Here is a 20,701-nt window from a genome sequence, read left to right on the forward strand (position 1 = left end):
TATTGAACTCCTCCACTTGGGGCAGAATCTCATCCCCGACCTGGAGAGGACACTCCACCTTTTCCGACTGAGGACCATAGTCTCAGATTTGGAGATGCCAATTTTCATTCCAACCGCTTCACACTTGGCCGCTCCAATGAGAGTTGGAAATCTTGGCTTGAAGAAGCCAACAGTACCACATCATCTGCCAAAAGAAGAGACACGATACTGAGGCCACCAAACCGTGCTCCCTCAACCCCTTGGCTGCGCCTAGAAATTCTCTCCATAAAAGTTATGAACAGAATTGGTGACAAAGGATATCTTAGCGGAGTCCAACCCTCACTGGAAAGGAATCCAACTTTCTGCCGGCAATGCGGACCAAACTTTGACATCAGTGGTACAGAGACCGAACAGCCCGTATTAGGGGGCTCAATACTCCGTACTCCCGAAGCACCCCCCAACAGAACTCCAGAGGGACACAGTCGAACGCCATCGCCAAGTCCAAAACACACATGTAGACGGGTTGGGCAAACTCCCATACACCCTCAAGGACCCTGCCTAGGGTGTAGAGCTGGTACGCTGTTCCACAACTGGGACGAAAACCACATTGCTCCTCCTGAATCAAAGATTCTACCCTCCTCTACAGCACCCCTGAATAGACTTTACCAGTGAGGCTGAGGAGTGTGATCTCTGTAGTTGGAACACACCCTCCAGTGCCCTTTCTTAAAAAGGGGAAGCACCACGCCGGTCTGTCAATCCAGGGGCATTGTCCCCTATGTCCATGCAATGTCGTAAAGGCGTGTCAACCATGACAGCCCCATATCATCCAGAGCCTTTAGGAACTCCAGACAGATCTCATCCACTCCCGGTGCTTTGCCGGTTACTTCAACTCCAGAGATAGGAGGGCCCACCTCAGAGTCTCCAGGCTCTGCTTCCTCAATGGAAGGTGTGTCAGTGGAATTGAAGACGTCTCTGAAGTATTCTCCCCACCAACCCACAACGTCCTGACTCAAGTTCAGTAGCACCCCATCTCCACTATACACAGTGTTAATGGTGCAATGCTTTCCTCTCCTGAGGCGCCAGATGGTGGACCAGAATTTCCTCGAAGCAGTGCGGTCATTTTCCATGGCCTTGCCAAACTCCTCCGATGCCTGAGTTTTTGCCTCAGCGACCGCCGAAGCTGCATTCCGCTTAGCCAGCCGGTATCTGTCAGCTGTCTCCGGAGCCCCACAGGCCAAAAAGGCCCAATAGGACTCTTTCTTCAGCTTGACAGCATCCCTTACCACCGGTGTCCACTAGCGGGTTTGAGGATTGCCGCCACGACAGGCACCAACGACCTTACGGCCACAGCATCGATCGCCTGTTCGATCGATGGAGGCAAGAAACATGGTCCCTCTGCCCCAATGTGCCCTGCCTCACCTGGGACGTGGGCAAAGTTCTGCCAGAGGTGGGAATTGAAACTCCTTATGACAGGGGATTCTGCCAGACGTTCCCAGCAAACCCTGACAAAACGTTTGGGTCTGCCGGATCTGACTGGCATCTTTCCCCACCATCGGAGCCAACATACCACCAGGTGGTGATCAGTTGACAGCTCTGTCTCTCTCTTTACCCGAGTGTCCAAAACATGCAGACGCGAATCCGATGATACGACTACAAAGTCGATCATCGAACTACAGCTTCGGGTGTCCTGGTGCCAAGCGCACATATGGACACCCTTATGTTTGAACATGGTGTTAGTTATGGACAATCCGTGATGAGCACAGAAGTCCAGTAACAGAACACCACTCAGGTTCAGATCGGGGGGGCCGTTCCTCCCATTCACGCGATTCCAGGTCTCACTGATCGTTGCCCACGTGAGAATTGAAGTCCCCTGGCAGAACGATGGAGTCCAAAGGGGGCACGCTCTGCAGCACACCCTCCAAGGACTCCAAAAAGGGTGGATACTCTGAACTGCTGTTTGGTGCATTGGCACAAACAACAGTCAGGAACCGTCCCCCCACCGTAAAGCAGAGGGAGGCTACCCACTCGTCTACCAGGATGAACCCGGCGCCAAACCGGGGGACAATAAGTATGCCCACACCTGCTCTGCGCCTCTCACCTTGGGCCACTCCAGAGTGGAAGAGTGTCCAACCCCTCTCGAGAGGACTGGTACCAAAGCCCAAGCTGTGTGTGTAGGTGAGCCCGACTATATCTAGTCTCAGCCTCGCACATTAGCTCAGGCTCCTTCCTTGCCAGAGAGGTGACATTCCATGTCCCAAGAGCTAGTTCCTGTGGTTCCACCGGATCGGACCAACAAGGTCTCTGCCTTCTGCCATCGCCCAGCTCACAGGTCCCTCTACCCCTTTGCCCTGCTCCCCCACAAGTGGTGAGCCCGTAGAAAGGGGGACCCACGTTGCCTTTTCAGTCTGAGCCCGGTCAGGCCCCATGGGTTGAGGCCCAGCCACCAGGTGCTCGCCAATGAGCCCCATCTCCAGGAGAAATAAGTTACAAAAATTCTAATTATATTGATATGAAAAAAAAGTGGTAATGGTATGAAAAATGTTGCAAGGGAAAAAGGGTTGATATTATGAAAAAGATGTAATAGTATTACAAGAAAAAAGTCATGCTAGAAAGACTATTCAATATGAAAATAAGTTAATAATATAACACTACAAGAATTATTGAAAAAAATAATGTATCTACAACTTGACATGACAAAAATTAACATTGCAAGAATAAAGTGAGAAATGAGAAAAAATGAGAAAATAAATATGTTGTAAAATTACAGGAACAGAAAAATGTCGTAATGTTACAAGAATAAAATTGGAATACTCATAGAAAATAAGCTGTAAAATTACAGGGAAAAAAGTTATACGATCACAAACAAATGATAATTACAAGGAAAAGGTGGTAATGTTATGGGATAAGCATGTAATATTAACGGAAAACAGACGTTACAAAAATAGTTGCAATGTAAAAAGCGTAATATTAAACATTGTCTTTAAGTCAACAAACATAAAACACAGTCCTTATCTTAGCAATATAATACACTTAATTGTGCCTACAAACTTGCAACTTCGTCCTCGTAAAATTACAGCTTTATAGTATAATTACACTTTGTCTTGTACTATTATTTTAGTGTTTTCAATGTGACCCTGACACTCCTTTTAGACCTTTTAACAAAAGGGATTGGAAATCAACATTTCAAAACTCAATTTTCTGAACCACAGCTTCTTCACATTATGGCCGCTGATGAGCTGGAGCCTTTTCCAGCTGATTTTGGGTGAGGGTCAGGGTACGCCTTCAATCAACTGCAAGGCACATATATAGACAATATTTTTATTATTCATTGTATATAGGTACATTGGTTGGAACCTTTTCAAATAACCATTCACACTCACATCCACACCTATATCTACAATTACAGCAAGGGTAGGCAGATCTTAGTGCTCAAGGTTCACATTAGATTTTTTTTATTAAAAGACAGATGGGCCAGATCATTCATTGATGAGGAAATAATAATAATAATAGTAATAATAATAATAATAATAATAATAATAATAATAATAATAATAATAATAATGTGTATGTAACATATTTCACTGATTTATTTTCATAATGATTTGAAAAAAAATTCAACGATTTCACTATAATTAATCAATAAATGATTTAATAAATGGAACATTTTCAAATGTATAAGTATATTTGTAGATTTATGTCATTTAAATCAATGAACCAATTGTTTTATGAAACAAATTAACTAAATATTGAATGATATAAATGAATACAAATAATAAAAACATACGCGTAAAATATGTAAAATGATTAAACTATCATTATGTTACATATTTATACTGTGCAGTTTTAGTTGGTTGCTCCATTTGTCGGCCTTCGATTGGCGATGTCTCAGACAACTCTCGTTTTCAGACAGTACTGCACAAGGAATGGGGAGTTCGGTTACGTTCAATAAAATCGGTGAAAAGTAAATTCCATGACTTTCCGTGCATCATGTTAAAAACGTCGATATCACATTTAAAATGTTTATTGCGGTTTGACTTCGCGTCTCTTTGTGATGATGAAATGATTTCACCGGTCTTATAAGGGTGAAGTACGGAGGCGAATGAACCCACCGTTTCGGTCGTGTTCACCTTCAAGGGGAAGTATTCAAAAATACCGAACTCGTTTTGTGTTCGCGAATGGCGCAGGAGTGGTTAACGTCGGTGCTGCTGTGAGTCGTCAACATCACCGAGCATCAGAGGTAAATTACGCGTTCACATGACTATGGCAATGTTTTTCCACACATGTCATTGTCGTTTACGTCTTTGGGGCACGTCGGCGTTTACCCGAGTCTTCTAAAAGTTGCTCGTCGGGGCGTTCGCTCACTGCGGCCTATTATTATCCCTGCTAGCTCACTTGATTGACAGCCTGTCAACTCGCAAGATAGCCCCCTTATTATTATTTATTTTTTAATATGGTTGATTTGTAACATGTATATCTGACGAGTGACAAGTATTCAGCAACACCCGTGCTCGAGTTTATTGTTCAATTGTTAGTGAAACAACGGCATCCACAGTCAATGTGAGGCCACAGGGTGTACCTATTCTTCTTTTACATATTTTATTTCTTACTCGCTATGAGTATGCTTGCTTGTATTTATGTTTGTGTGCGTGTGTACGTGCGTATATTGTGAAACCCATTAATCGTGGGGGACCCACAATTTGAGAAAATCTACGTCATACAATACAATACAATACAATTTATACAGCGCATTGGACAAAATTTATATAGCGCATATCACAACAGCTACAGTTGTAACAAAGCACTTTCCATACAACAACAACAACATAGCAACAATATAACAAGTGAAAGCAATATATTAACACAAACACCATATAATAACATATTTTATTACACGTTACATCAGGGCTGGGCAATTCCGGTCCTCGAGGGCCGGTATCCTGCATGTTTTATGTCACCCAGCTGCAACACACCTGATTCAAATGAGCAGGATCGTTATCCAGCTTCTGCAGACCTTGCTGATTATATGATAATTTGTATCAAGTGTGTTGCAGCAGGGCGATATGGAAAACACGCAGGACACCGGCCTTCGAAGACTGGAATTGCCCACCTTTGCTTTAAATGACGCTGATTTTTGGGTCCAATCAGTGAGTTAAAAAAAAAAAAAAAAAAGATCACCAATCCGGTCAGAGCATTATGTTTATACAAATAACTTATTTATTGTATATACTTGTGTATGGTTTACTGAGTATCAGCGCACTGGCGTGTTAACAAATGAATAGAGATGGGCACTTTACCCTATTTTGCTGGTCCATCCTCCGTCCATGACCTGGGCATCCTTCTGTCGTCCCTCCGTCCTTATTTATAAAATAATTGTCCTTTGTCCCCGTCCGTCCTCAACCTTTTGAAGCGCCATGTTGTCGTGGGAGAGAGGCTAACGGCAGAGAACGAACGAATAGAACGAAAGACTTCCACTTCCGGGTCGTAGCTTTAAGTATACGACGGCGCTAACATGAACATGATTGACGGTTTGGAGAAATTTTAACGCTCTAGTGATGTCCCAGACAAGGACATACTTCACATGCAAATAAGATAAGGTATGTACTAAATGTTAACAGTTAACGAAACAAAATTGCTATCCACCTGTTTCCTATGCCCCATACATACTTTATCCTGTATTACTCACGCAAGCGAGGCTGGGTGTGTTTCTGTCAGTCGTCAATTAAATGGGTGTCTTGTGGTGTAATCCATGATGTCACGTGTTGAACCACTAGGGGGCAAACTATGCCTGTGTGAGTATAATGTTACTGCAGGGAATACACATGAAAAATTAGAAATAGGACTCCACAGCGTTGTTGCATACAGTTAATAAAGGCAGCTCTGTAGTATCGCAGAAGAAAACAGTGGTCATTCTTTTTAAAATAATCCAACACAACACATCAGTCGGTACTTGACCCAGTTAGGGACGATTACAGGGACGGAGGAAAACCTACTTCCCTCCTTGCTTAGTCCGCCCTTTGAAAAAATAAATAAATAAAATAATTCCCGTCCTCTGTCCCCAAAATGGGTGTCCCTCCGGGAGGAACGTACAGACTGTTTCATGCCTGGGATGGAATGCCCATCTCTGCAAATTAACATAACCTTTTTCGTAACAGCAAGGCTCTAAATAGTTTCTTTCATTGAAGAGCAATTTTGATAATCATTGACTTAATTTCAAGACCAAATTTCTCATTTTAAAGAGCAGTTTCTCCCCCGGTTCAGGCACCTGAAGCAAGGGTTTTATTAAACAACAAAACTACAACAATATAACAGGGCGGTTGAATTTAGCACTGCAGCTATCGAACATTTCAGTATTCCAGTATCCTACTGAAAATTTGATAGAATAATCGTGTATTGCTTTAAAGGATACTTTTACATGATACAACTCAGTTTGTAACGAGCAACCAGTAGGTGTCTTTTTTTATATATAATCAACTGATTTTATCTGTTAAACCCACAACTGTATTTTATTGTCTAGAAAAAAAATTCACAGGGGCAATTTCAAACATAAACTTAAAGTTTGCATTTCTTGTATCAAAAATATAAAGCATTAAATACAAAAAGGCTTTTAACAGCATTTGTGCAACTTGACTTGAGCAGTTAACATTTTAGCATGCGATAATACATCGCGTTTAGACCTACCTCTCCTTGCAAGTAAAAAGACGATATTGTTGTAGAATGTCTTCTCTCCTCATTGTGTGCATTGTTTATGAATGTCTCACTTGGTGTGAACCTGACACTAAGTTTGCAAGAGAAGCTTGAACACGCACGAGACAAATGTAACCGTGCACAATGATTTAGTTTAGATCATGCTTTCCTTCTCGTTTAGATAGTGTTCAAATTAACTGTGATGAGGCTCTTTAGCCTGTTCAATGTGAGCTGCACAAGTTTGTAAGAACCACAGAAGCATTTCAATGGCCACATAGCATAATTGTCAATTTTCAATGTTTTTGGAAAACAAGAAAAACCACAATTTTTAGAACACACATTGGAATTTTTTATTGAGTCTTTTTCCGTTCACTTGCTTGTTCACCCATCTCGTTTAAGATTTTGTTACAATATCAATAAAAAAATAAGAATGTGGTTCTAAAATTTAGTCTTTTCTTGTTTTCCAACAAGCAATTATGCTATGTGGCGACGATCTCAGTAAATAGCCACTCACACAAGCGTGTGAGTTGGAACCTTTTCAAATAACCATTCACACTCATGGTGTTCTTATTCATTTGCCAAATGAATACAATATAGGGTGTAATCTACAAATGCCACAGAGTGCATTCTAGCGATGGAAGGGGATATTACATTAGCTAATGAGTAAAAAAAACTTTTATCCAACTTTAACCATCATTACATTGACATGTTCCCATGACCCCAGCTTCACTTTGCAGTAATTAAATACAACTTTAATTTGGACTATTTACAAAATAAAAACAATGAGTATAATTCCTGGATTGATAATCTGTTGCTGGAAGAGTGTTGTCGGAAGCGTCCGCTGCAACAAAAATCCTTCGAAAACACGGAACATTGGCTCCAGCGGGTTCTGCAAAAAAAAAAAAAAGATTAAAATTAATTAATATTTTGATATTTTCGAGTCATACATTTTTGTTTTGACCACACTCACCACTCACAATTGCACCGAATCGCCACTGATGGAACAATGGCGTTCAGTTCTTATACAGTGGGGAAAGGCTGACTCATGCCGGAGCCTTAGCTGCGTCACCGGGTGCCGCTATAGCCTTCCCCAAAATATCAGGTTAACTGAAATGTTGAGTGTTGTAGTCGAGTACTACAAAGTTCTCAGTCTTTGCACATGTTTTCAGCAATTATCTTCAATCATGTAGAATGTATTTAGAAACAAATCTCTGAACTCACTTAACAGGGTCTAATATTAATAAGATGCCAGAGTACTATGAGGAGAAAAATCATAATTGTATTAAACATCCATAGAACATGATGAGGAAAAAGTAATAATATTTCAAAAAAATATATGTAATGTTAGAATTGATTAATGTCACAGATGATGATATGATAAATATGTTTTCCTCCTCTGAAGGACATTTTCTGTTTGCAGGTGAGCGGTCCTCCTTTGGTCGCCATGGACGCTTGTGCGCGAGTTCGAGGAGCCCCAATGAAGTCCCGGGCCACTGTCAGAAAAGAGGTCAGGGACCAGAATTTATGCTGCACTTTTTGGGGGGTAAATCAGTTTATGAAAACCAGCAGGCTTAAGATATAGTTTGTGACATAAATGTACTAAATGCTCTCAAATGGTCACCTCTGCAGTCTGCTCGAATAAGTGCATCCCCCGTACTAATAATAAGCTACGCCTCAGCTAAAATGCATGTTTATTCTTTTAGACAAACCAACTCATGATAACTGAGTCAAAAGCAAACAAATCCTTATTCCAGAGATACAATACAATACATTTCACAACACGTCTGTGTTGCAGCAGGGAGGGATGGAAAACATGCAGGACAGCAGAAGGCCCCAGTATAAAATATATATGTGTGGGCGTCAACTACACACAGATTTTCGCTATTTGCGATCCCTACTCCATGCAAATAACTTGAGTCCACTACATTGTAGCAATATTTATTTTTACTTTGTCCTCATTAGCATATTTGGAATTGGAGTAATCCAAAAGTAACTCATATTAATCAATCACAGTACTTTAATATTGTGGCACTTGGATTTCTAAAACTGTATCAGTATACATTTTAAAAGTAACCTTCCCAACCCTGCTTGTGTAGCAAAATGTGACCCTTTACTGTATATATAGATAGATATTGTATTATACCGGGCGGCGCGGTGGTAATGGTGAGTGACGTTTTTAATCTATATCGTGACATGATATCCAAATGTCATGGTGTCAAAGCCATTCAGCAGGTACTAACTTGAATAAACTTAATGCTCGTCTGCCCAGTTGCTTTTTTTCCCCACCCTGATCCCATAAAAGGTGGCACATTCATGCACATATATTAATTTATATTAAGAGTTCACACTGATCTGATCGAGTGGATTGAACTCAGTTGATATTCAGCATTTTATGCAAAATTGCTGATCAACTGTAATGTCATAATTTGTGCTATCAAGCCTCATCTCCACTCCATGTCCGGTCGTTTGAGCGCAACACTTTCCTCATCCTGAACATCTGGCTCGTAGATGTATGGTCCAACATACAACCTATATTCAATTGAATACACTACCAAGTAGTGTTTTTCCGTCACCATTTTTTGGCCTACGATTCCATACCGGGATGTGCAGTATCAGCCAATGCCGATACCGTACCGATATCACACTGCTTGTAGAAACAAAACACAAGCGCTTTTTTTCTTGTAATTCTTAAACACTGCATACTCACTTGGATCAAAAGTCATTGCTATCAATCACATCAATCAATCACATTTTATTTATATAGCACTTTTCATACATAAAAATGCAACTCAAAGTGCTTTAAAACATTCAAAGCAAAACATAGAATTGTCTTCAATCAAAAGAAAAGATAAATTATTTAAAAGTTGTTGAAAGCCAAACTAAAAAGGTGTGTCTTGAGCTTCCTCTTAAAAATATCAACAGTCTCTGCAGACCTGACATCCTCTGGCAGGCTATTCCAAAGGTGAGGACCAAAATGGCTGAATGCAGCCTCGCCATGCATTTTGGTCCTCACCCTTGGAATAAATAAAAGGCCGGCGCCAGAGGACCTCAGGATCCGCGAGGGCTGGTATGATAAAAGCAAATCAGATAAATAAGATGGCCCAAGACCATTAACACATTTATAAACTAATAAAAGTACTTTAAAATCGATCCTGAAACACACAGGGAGCCAATGCAGCAATTTCAAAACTGGCGTAATGTGCTCCCGCCCTCTGGTTCTCGTCAGCACCCGAGCGGCTGAATTCTGCAGTAGTTGCAGTGGTGAAATGCTCTTTTTCGGGAGGCCAGAGAGCAGGGCATTACAGTAATCTAAACGACAGGAAATAAAGGCATGCATCAGCACTTCCGTGTTAGCCTGAGAGAGAAACGGGCGGACTCTGGCGATATTCTTAAGGTGATAAAAACCAATCTTGGTTACATTTTTAATATGAGGAATAAAACTGAGCTCAGAGTCAAAAATGACGCCAAGGTTCTTCACACAGTGTGGGGGATTAAAAATGTGTAGTTTTGGTAAAAGCTTCTCTCTCTGACCTTCGGGACCGATAACTAAAACCTCAGTCTTGTCCTCATTGAGCTGTAGGAAATTATCTGCCATCCATGACTTGATATCTAAAATGCAATTTAAAAGGGTATCAATGGGTCCTGTGTCATCAGGAGACACGGCAATATACAGCTGCGTGTCATCAGCATAGCTGTGAAAGCTGATGCCGTGTCCCCTGATGACATCCCCGAGGGGAAGCATATAAAGATTAAAAAGTAAGGGGCCTAAAATCGAACCTTGAGGAACCCCACATTTAATTTCATGAGTTTTAGAGGAACAAGTATCCATACTTACAAAGAAATATCGGTCTGTGAGATAGGAATAAAACCAGTCAAAAACAGTACCAGAGATGCCCACTAGATTTTTAAGTCTATTTAATAAAATTTGGTGATCTACTGTACCATGGCTTGGTCAGGCACTGCTTAAAAACCTTTGAATTTGAGCTGGTTCAAGTGGATCAAATACTGTAAACCCTATCAGCACACTATATCTGGACTTATTACCTAATACCGTACTCACATTTTTTTCCTCAATTTACTACTAAGCCATGACCATCCACTTGTGTGTGCAGACTGTGCGTGACAATGGAGCACAGTTTGTCAAGAGCCTCTTGCGGAGCAGAAAGGATCTTTGCAGTATCAACCTGGACCTCCCATCCAGAGACAGTTCAAGAGTGACAGAGGTCTGTCTCAAGCAAGCATGCAAACATGCATGCTGTACATACAGTGATATAGTAAATACTTACTCTGTTCACATGCAGACATAGATATGCACAACACACTTACATGCTCCAAAATCTAAGATAATATTAACCATTTTCTATGCTTTTTCAGATTAATTTTGTTTGCCTACCGAGTCAGAGTGAAGGCGACGATGCTGTTGATCAGGTAAGTTTATATTTTATTACAATTGATAATTGCCGCCTTCACACTGCCTGTAGAAGCCGTCTTTTTTTCAGAAGTAGGCCCAATTCATAATTTACATCAGACACTGGCACGTCTGTCTTTTACCGTAATTTTCACACCAGTCCAAAATTATGAAGAAGAAAAAAAACATGAATATGAATGATGTTTTTTTGCTGAAATTTAATTTACAAAAACCGAGACCAAGAACAGTAGAGCTCTGACTCACACCTAAAATTCCATTTCCCCAATTGTGTTGATGGGAGCAAACGAGTTCCGGTTGGAATCGGAACTTCCACTTGTAACTACTACGGTTGTCCCAATTTGATCGCCATGATCAGAAATTGGGGCAGATTCCATGATTTTCAGATGATCGGTATCAGATGAAAAAAATTGGATTTTTAAATTGCTTGATTTCTAAAGTCAAGAATAACATATTTTAGTTATTTACTTGATTTGAACCGCTGCTGATTTACATCCATATAAAAAGGTATAATCTTGGGATAGCTTTATTGAAAAAAAAAAAAGTTCATTGAGATAATTTGGATGTGGTCTTGTGTTTTTTCTTCTTCATTGAATTGCATTGGAGAAGTATTGAATCGGGATTCGATTTCGATAAAATCAATTGACTTGAACTAAGACTTGGATGCAATAAATTGTGATTGGACATGCAATAACTACAGAAAAGCTTTTGAAATAGCTTACCTTAACTAGAACCCTATGTCAGATTGTGCCCAAGGGTAGAATCCTGGACTGTTATTGTGCCTTTTGGTGATGTACATAGTAAATCTGGATGTATAAGGGATGTTGCATGCTAAAGAAGGTGGCTGTAATGCACCAAAGGCATTTGCCAACTCCCAAAAGAAAGTGGAGGGGCCACTGCATTCTGCCTTTACTGGGTTCTGTGTAAAATGCCAAGGAGAGTAAATGCTGGATGTTCTGTTGTGGATGCAGCAATTTCACATGTCTGTATTAAAAGCAGCTACTGGTTGAGTCTTGGTGTGATGCATGGGGATCGTTTGCACATGACTCTATTGTGTAACTATGTATTGAATCCTTCTTTTAGGCTCTGGCAACCCTTCCGGCTGGGCTGTGTGAGATGCTCAGAACATTCCACATTTACAGCCTAAGAAATAATGAAGTTCAGCTTCTCAAAGACTCCTCCAGACTGACTGAGCACAAAGACACTGGGCCTCAAGTAAGTTGAAAAAAAATGCTCCTGTAAACATACTCCACCACTTATCACTGCATGCAGAATAGAGAAGTCCAGTTCCGTCCTTTTTGCAACTTGGGAACAACTTGTTTTTTTTCCCCTGAATCCTCAACATGCAGTGCTGGGTAAAGGCCGTGTGTGTGCTGCGCCACAACCCTGGTGTCATTGGGCAACCTCCGGCCGGCGTCACATTGTTGACAGGCCTTCTTGGATGCTACATCGCCGGCCTCCGCTACGCTCTGGAACTGCAAAGCCTCCACAGGGGCGGGGCGAGGCAGTTAGAGGAAGATGACACCAACCAGTCCGTCTCATCCATCGAAGACGACTTTGTCACTGCGCTGGAGAATCTTGAGGAGGATGAAACAGGAGAGAATCCCTGTAAGGCTTAATGCTTAGGGGAGTTTAGTAACCTTCATATAGAGATGCATGTGATCCTAGCAGCTGACTGGAGAATTTCCTCATCTAGTGGCCTAGAGTATTGGTTGTTAGGTTAACTGAAGATTCAAATGTCCTTAGGCGTACATATGAGTGTGAGTGGCTGTTTGTCTATATGTGCCCTGCGATAAGGTGACATCCAGTACATTGTATAGCCCCCCTCGCCCAAAGTCAGTTGGGAGAGACTCCGGTTCACTGGCGGTATAGAAAGGATTAGATGGATGGGTTGATTGTAATAAATTAAGACATCAAGTATGGACAGCAGTAGTTCACGCTATAATAAGTTAGGCTTTTGAGTTAAATGGCAAGGTTTGAGTGCTGCTGCAGACAAAAATGTGTAAATGACCACCACCCTAGCTCAAGTAAACAGACCTCTTTGTGCACATCTTTCACTCTGGGTGCCCTATTTTCGTTCCCATCGCAAATCTAGCGCAAAGCGCAGTCCAACTGGCCGCATGGGTAGATGTTTTGTTCCTTGACTCACACAGGTGTGAGAGGATGTTTGCGTCATTGTGCGCCATTGTGGGATGGAATGCAGCCGACTCCCAGCCAATAGTAGCAGCTTTCCTCATTCCCATTAAAATCAGGGCGTTTGAATCACACAAAGTGCTTGACATTGTGGACGCAGAAATTGACTCGCTGCGGTCCTTGCATGACATTGCCACACGCAAAGTGTGTTTATACAGGTAAACTGCAAGATCTCCCCTTTCGGATGATGATGTCTGCTGCACATGTGACGTGTGCAATTGGAAACTGCCTTGCATCCGCAATCATGGGTCAATGTGACCTTTCTTTGCAAACATCCCATTGTATAATGTTCAGATGCGAATAATATATTTACATCTTTCTTTCTTTGGCTAAATTTAGTTAAGACTTTTAACCAGGTGGGTTTTGTAGTCCAGAAATTACGGTGGTTCTCTAATTTTCTTTGCCTGTCCTCTTGTTATCATCTTTAAAAGAAAGTGTTAATTTGCCGCCATCTTGTGGCATCTTGGTGCCAAGAAACTATGGAGAAGTGAGTTGAGTAGCTTTATTGTGACAAAAGTTCTGCTTTACTGCCATCTACTAAAATTAGTAGACTCAGTAGAATCATTATAAACCTTTTGGCTGGTGAGCGTCAAATACTGGTCAAATACACTCTTTGCGGCAGGGATCGATGCCTATCCCCCATATATGGCAGGGATTTACTGTACTCTGGTATGCCCTGCGCTGCATAAAATAGCACCACCACCATTAACTTCAGCTTTACAGATGTCATCTGCTCTATAAGCAGTAGTTTGTGTTGTGTTCAAGATGGCACTGCCACTATTTGAGGAAATACAATAGTCATTAATTTAAATGAAAATAGTCTGTAAACATTGGCAAAATAGTGGCAACATTTTTTAATTGTTGTATTATTTATCTTACCTCTTTTTCCTTTGTCTTCTTTCTCTTCTGATCGCGATGGACACCTGAAGCTTATCGCCCTTTCAAAAGACATGATGTTGCGTCACAAACAGTGCCTTCCCACAAGAGACGAAAGGAACTATCAGATTCCCACATTAGAATAAGTTTGTCTTCAAAGAAATATGAAGCTAAACACAAGCCGGTCCCGGAGGTTTCTGTCACAGTGCAGAAGTGTTCAGGCATGGAAACCCAGTGGACTTACTGCAGTCCAGGAGCTCACCTGTCCTCACCAACAGTTCAAATCAGTGAATCTGAAGAATCTGACTGCTCCAGCCCGAGTCCAATAATTTTCCTGGATGAGGTGGGCTACCAGAAGAGCATGCTGGCCAAGCTGGACATCCCTCAGGTGCCAGGAGGTCCCAGAGAAAGGGTGGAAGACTCTGACTCTGAAGTGAGCGAATTCTTTGACAGCTTTGACCAGTTTGATGACCTAGAAGACTACAGTTCAGAGAGCGGCACTCTCACGCTTCCAATAGATAATGATAGTGCTCCAACCACACAGACTAAAACCACGGAATCCAGCAATGGTGGCTCACCATCCAAATATGTTTCCAAAGGCTGCTCAACAAAGGGGATGTATCCTCACTGCTTTGATCAACCAATTCTCCCAGCTAATCTGAAAAAACCCACTCCTCTTAAACCAGGCTCCCCCTACGGACCTCACTCCGAGATGCCTGACTCCCCACGGCCAGTACAGAGTGCCTCTGAGGACAACGGTGGTCCACTCTTCAGTCCTGTTAGCTCCTCTGCCTTTAGCCCCCTGGTAGATTCGAGTGGGATGCTAGAATATTTCTGGAAGAGAAGTGAGGACGGAAGCGGCAGTGCTGAATTATGGAAACCTCAAGATCTTTGCTGCTTGTATAAGACCTACTCGGACTTTGCCAGCAGTCTCTCCAAAGAAATTCTTGGATCTGTCTGTGGGTACCAATCCGCTATAGATATTAATGACAACAAGAATCTCAGTTGTGTTTGCCACAAGGAATTCACCAACCCCTCAGGCTACACGATGAAGCTGTCAGAAATCCAGGAGACTGTAACAGTGGCTAAGCTACAGAAGACATCCCAGTCTTTGAAAGATGGCATCCAGAGGTTTGCTAGTGATCTTGTAGAAATGAGCCTGGGCAGTGCTTTGCGGGACATCCAAAAAGGGGTGTCTACCTGTACTACCACATTGTGTCATCTAGCTGCTAGACTCACCTCCTCAGTATTTCAGATGGCCTTCCAGGAGATTGGCATGCGGCAGGCCTATGTGTTGAAGGAGCGAGCAGTAAATGGGTTAGCAAACTTCCTGGTCGGGGAGGCAGTATCTGGTGCGCTAAAAGAGTTCTTGACTGTGAAAAAGCAAATTTTTCATAGCACAGTGACACAGTTTGCAGCAGATTTAGCTGAGGAGCTGGTATTCGAAGGTATTATGGAGGTGTGTCAATTCTCCCACCCGTCGACACCTCTAACCCCCAGTGATTGTTCTTTTGGCCAGGGGCACGAAGAAGAAGAAGAGGAGGAGGAGGAGGTAGTTACTTCCTATGCTTCAGACTTGTCCGAGTCTGTTATCCAGGAGGCGTTCATCGAACTCTCTCAGGCTGAAATTGCCTTTACTAGCCAAGCAGCCATGAGTGTTTCTCCGGACAATATCTGTTATGTAAGTGCAGAGAATATGAGTGCTCATACCAGCAGCACATTTGCTAACCGGCAACTTTCCAATGCAACCTCAATAGAAATTCCAGGGACCTCACAAGAGAGTGCCCCCTGCACAGTGAAGGAAGCTCTATTCACTGTGTCAGGCATGGCCAGTTGTATCCCTGTGCCCCAAGCAGGCCAAGCTATCTCCTGTCTAAAGGATCCTGAAGACCAGCATGTTTCCAGCTTAACAGATGGCTCACAGTCCAGCCTAAAATGTTTAACAGTATTTTCATCAGATAACACTACATGTACCCAAACTCACATTCACAGCCATGAAACTCAAACACCCACCTGTGGAAAAGGCTGCTCCCTTGGAAAGTCACCCTTCCAAAACTTCTCTGGTAACATGGTGGACATGATAGTGACTGAAGCTTGTGAGCTTGTAAGCTCTTCTAAAATGAAGAGAAGTTTTGATGACTGTGCTGGTTTCCTTGCAAAGGCAGTCCTGAGCCAAAGGGACACTCTGCATGTGCCAAATGCAGAGATGGGTGGACAAAAGATGTCGTCTCACTCCAGGGATGACGCAACTCCAAACTCGGGTCAAAAATCTGGTCGAACACCCGGCACTCCTCCGTCTACCCCCCAGCAGCCATGTGAAGTATCCAAGGAGAAACAAATAAAACAGTTTTCCAAGAAGTTAAAAAGCAAGTTGGCCAAAGAATTTTCCCCAGCCACTCCTCCTCCAACTCCGCACTATCACCCTGAGACTGGCCCGGGTCCAGCGCAAAACAGTCCAGAGGCAGACAAGACAGAGTTCATGTTAAAACTGATGAGATCTCTTTCTGAAGAGGTAGACGGTAATGAGGATGAAGAGGAGGAAGAATTGCCAGAAGACCCCAGTCTAAGTGGCACCAACAAATTGGTCGGGTCAGAAAGTCTCCCCCAGGAAGTGAGACATTTGTCATCTCGCAGGCTGTCCAGCAAAGAAGCGCTCCATTATGCCGAACAGTTGGCTTGTCATATAGTCTCAATGGCAACAGAGATAGACACTCTCGGAGTCGGTGATGAAGTTGGAGAATTTGCCATTACGAGTGAGAGAAGGCGTGACAGTGTGGCTCATTTCTCAGAGCAAACTTTGAACACCTTGTGGGTGTATGCAGGGGAGGTGGCCGGGGAAGTCATCAATGATGTGAAGAGGATGGTGAGCTCTGTCCAGCAGTGCTCGTATCATGGTTCTCCACGAAAAAGAAGTGTAGACTGTTCTAGCTCGGAGTGTTTGCATCACCATCACCATCATTCTCTTACTGGCACAGATCACAACAGGGACTGGAGGGTGGAGAGGGTGGCTGATCAGTGGTCCAACAATCTCCTATCCTCAGTTTTCCGCTCACCTGTCTCAATTTCATGTAGTTCCAGCTCAGGATTGTCCTCGACTTATCCCAGCTGTGAGAGTGTAACAGATGAATACGCCGGCTACCTCATTAGAGTGCTAAAAAAGGAGGGAGACAGTCGAGAGTTGGTCCTCGACCAGTATGCTAGTCGTCTGGCGTACCGGTCAATAAAACAAGGTTTGGCTCATGCTAGTCGCAAGATTAAACAGAGGTCCTCCAGTGCCCGCCTTCGTCCCTCAAAGTCATTACCAGATGAATGGAAGGCATCGGGTAGTGAGGCCTCACCAACCAAGGACATGGTGGAGTCAGTGACTTGTCCCTCGTGTGAGGATGTACAATGTTGTTGCGGAGAAAAACAAGGCCATAGGGACTGTGTTGATCTGATTAACTTTGCAGAATCCTTAGCGTACAATATCACTTGTGATGTCACACGAACACTTCGTCTATCGTCTGTACGCCTCCCAAAGTCTCTCACAGACTCTTGTCTTTATAAGAAATCCAAACTAGAAAATATGACAGAGAACCTCATTAGGAACTCATTCTCCTGCCCTCTACTTTCCAAGGACAGTAAGGCTCGACATTACCACAGCACGGGTAGCTTGTTTGATGGTGGCCACAACAGAAGGATGATGCAGGTCTTTGAGCATTACGCAAGAAAAATCGTTGATGACACTCTAAAGATGAGCCTGGCTTCGGTAGGGCATTCATCCCAAGATCATCAAAAGACTCTCGGCCAGGACAGACACTCACACACCCAAAGGCTGTCTGAAGGAACAGTACCAGGTCCCTCCCAGGGACAGAAGACCTGCCGTTACTGTCAGGCTCTGGAGTGTCCCTGCTGCTCCAAACCTAGTCGGAATCACCACCAGTCTATATTGCAGAGGAGGAGAAGGGGCCAAGAGTATGAAACTAGGCCAGAGCTCCTCCATGGGCTGGAAATTCCTAAAATCCATATCGACCTGGAACACAGGTCGGCGTTTGCAGAGCAGATGGTGTCTATGGCGATGGAGAACGCAAAACGCGACTTGAGCAACACAAGTCTTAATGCGGACAGTGGCATTGGCCATGATGGAACCAGCTACGCAGAGAGCCTCACTGCTGAGATCATGACCTCTGCACTTAACGTCTGCCAAGCAGCCAGTGTCAGGTACCAACAAGACTGACATCATCAGAAACTTGTTGCATGTTCTGCCTATCAGTACACAGGTATTTTTTAAAGGGGAAATCAACCCAAACATTTTTGTTTTTTCAAGAATGTTCTCAGCAGGCCCTCTAGTTGAAAAACAGCACTCCGATAAATATTGCGTTTGTGGAATATGAGTTAAGCAGAAAAATCCACCCGTTTTTAGCCATCTCATGGGGCGGCCACTTTGTCACTTCTGTCGACTGAAAATGACATCACAACTACTCAGGGCTCAGGTAACGACCAATCACGGCTCAGCTTCAGAAAACAGGTCAGCCGTGATTGGTCGTTAGCTGAGCCCTGAGTAGTTGTGATGTCATTTTCAGTCGACAGAAGTGACAAAATAGCCACACCCAGAGATGGCTAAAAACGAGTGGATTAACTCTTATTCAACAAACGCAATATTAATCAGAATGCCTTGTTTCAACTAGTGGGCTTGCATAGAACATATTCTTGAAAAAAATACTGTATGTTTGGTTTGACTTCTCCTTTAAGTTATAAGATTCATGAACCTTTGAGTGTACTACCTCCCTAGCAAAAGCAACGTCCCCAAAATTACCATCTGACAAAATGCAAAGCATGGTTGGGATGACCAGTTCAAATACGTCCACTATGTTTCAACAATGTAGTTAAAATACTCCTTTAAATATTAATTGTTAAACATTGTGTTTGAATGTATGCACTTCCTGCGAGCCATTTTGGAAATGACATCATCATTAGATGTCCGTCAGAAGCAAAGAGCTGTGATTGAATTCTTTCACATAAATAAACATTTTCAAAAGATTGTTAAAGGTTTATGAGGATACTGCAATAGGCTACAGCACTATCAAAAAGCGGATATCCAGCATCTAAGGTGAAGAAGATCCGAGTTTAAGTGACCTGTGTGGCAGCCAAATAAGTGGAAGGCGATCATCAGCGGTTAATCCTGGAAACAGTGCTAGGGTAGAGGAACTGCTCAGAGAAAATCACAGAATCACTACTGATGACATTGCTGAAGTTCTTGGAGTGAGCCATGGAAGTAGTGCAAATATTTGTGAGGGACCTTACAAATATTAACATGTACCTAAAGAAATTACATTTTTATTATCTAATGAAAGAAATGCATTTTTTCATATGGCAAAATAAGCCACATATCAAGGTAATTTTTAACATATTCAAAATTTCCTTGCGACAACAAAAATTGATAAAACTTGCGGTGAACGTTTTGCAAACGAACGAACTCTGATGTGAATGTAACATTGGCTGACTTCGAAAACACTTGTGTTCGCCGCTCAGTGGAATAGGGGCTTTGATTGTAATAACTTAACCATTTTTGACCATTATTTATGAGAAGAGCAGTAGAATAGGTCTTTAGTCATCATTGTTTTTTCAGGAATTTATTTGTTGTGGAAGATTTTAGAAGCGTTTGAAGTGTCCATTCCATGTCTTTTGCCACTTTGCTATTATCAAGAACTCTTTTTCCATGATACATTTTCCAGAACTTATGAAAAATTGTTCCCTTGGTCCAAGCACACAATGGTCATCCAAATTAATGAAGGGGTGTATCGTACTATTCTTCACTACCCAGATTTTTAAAAAATGCATCATTACTAAGCATATAGATTGTGACCTTGATATTTATGTTTTGATGCCTTCTTAATTTGCTATAATTTGCATGTAGCTCTCCAGGCAAAGAAGCCACAGAGTCCACTGTGTCCCAGCAGTTGAGTGTCGGTGACGACAGTGTGGGCAGCTGGTCCAACCTTAGCTTTGAGGATGACAACAGCAGCTTCCTTCACCTCAGTGACAGGTAGGCTATACATCCTGAATGATGTATTACATACCAGATACTCCATGGTATAGTATGGCTTTCATATATTTGTCTGGCAGCAGACAAAAATGCTCAACAAAGGGGATGTACCCTCACTGCTTTGATCAACCAATTCTCCCAGCCAATTTGTAAAATGCCTGTCAAAGGTTTTCGCTGTCAAATGAGGATCAGGATTTGGATGCATATGCAGATATTACACGGACGTTGAAGCGTAAAGAGTCTTCATCAACAAAAATACAAAGTAACAACAGAGATCATGCCTGGAAGAGAGTTTGCATCCTCACTCGGAGAAGGTTTGACGTACTGACAACATGTCACAAAGTAACTCAAACTTTTAAACTGTAAGACTTCAGGCCTATATGACATCATAAAGTACAAAGCATAAAAGGACCTTAGCAACTGCAGAGCAACTGATGCATCACGTAAACAACCAGCCATAACATTCACTCGCTTATCATTATAGGAAACAGTGCCTTCAAAATTTAGCCTTACCGGAG

The 20,701-nt window shown here is 42.5% G+C and overlaps 1 protein-coding gene and 1 long non-coding RNA gene across 6 annotated transcripts in view; one reads left to right on the forward strand and one right to left on the reverse strand.

Annotated features, from left to right (window-relative positions):
- Positions 1 to 4,081: 4,081 nt before the first annotated feature.
- The window catches only part of akap11 (A kinase (PRKA) anchor protein 11), a 31,842-nt gene continuing 15,222 nt past the window's right edge, over positions 4,082 to 20,701 (forward strand). For 4 of the 5 annotated variants that reach the window (XR_015089538.1, XR_015089537.1, XM_086051509.1 and 1 more), the window contains exons 1-8: positions 4,141 to 4,216; positions 8,066 to 8,170; positions 10,776 to 10,886; positions 11,038 to 11,091; positions 12,173 to 12,304; positions 12,439 to 12,697; positions 14,212 to 18,358; positions 20,055 to 20,183. Coding sequence is in view for 3 of the 5 variants with exons in the window: in XM_086051509.1 (XP_085907635.1) it covers positions 8,108 to 8,170; positions 10,776 to 10,886; positions 11,038 to 11,091; positions 12,173 to 12,304; positions 12,439 to 12,697; positions 14,212 to 18,358; positions 20,055 to 20,183 (4,895 nt within the window). In the remaining 2 variants the exon portion in view is untranslated. Of the gene's footprint in view, positions 4,217 to 8,065; positions 8,171 to 10,775; positions 10,887 to 11,037; positions 11,092 to 12,172; positions 12,305 to 12,438; positions 12,698 to 14,211; positions 18,359 to 20,054; positions 20,184 to 20,701 lie in introns of all 5 variants that reach the window. The other variant, XM_086051511.1, reaches the window with a different exon arrangement.
- The window catches only part of LOC147136120 (uncharacterized), a 17,835-nt gene continuing 4,027 nt past the window's right edge, over positions 6,894 to 20,701 (reverse strand). The window contains exon 3 of the long non-coding RNA XR_015089540.1: positions 6,894 to 7,552. This is a non-coding gene — a long non-coding RNA (uncharacterized LOC147136120). The remainder of the gene's footprint in view (positions 7,553 to 20,701) is intronic.

This window comes from Filicampus tigris, chromosome 14, assembly GCF_054856515.1.
Source record: "Filicampus tigris isolate MCC_2025a chromosome 14, RoL_Ftig_1.0, whole genome shotgun sequence".
Taxonomy (NCBI): Eukaryota; Metazoa; Chordata; class Actinopteri; order Syngnathiformes; family Syngnathidae; genus Filicampus; species Filicampus tigris.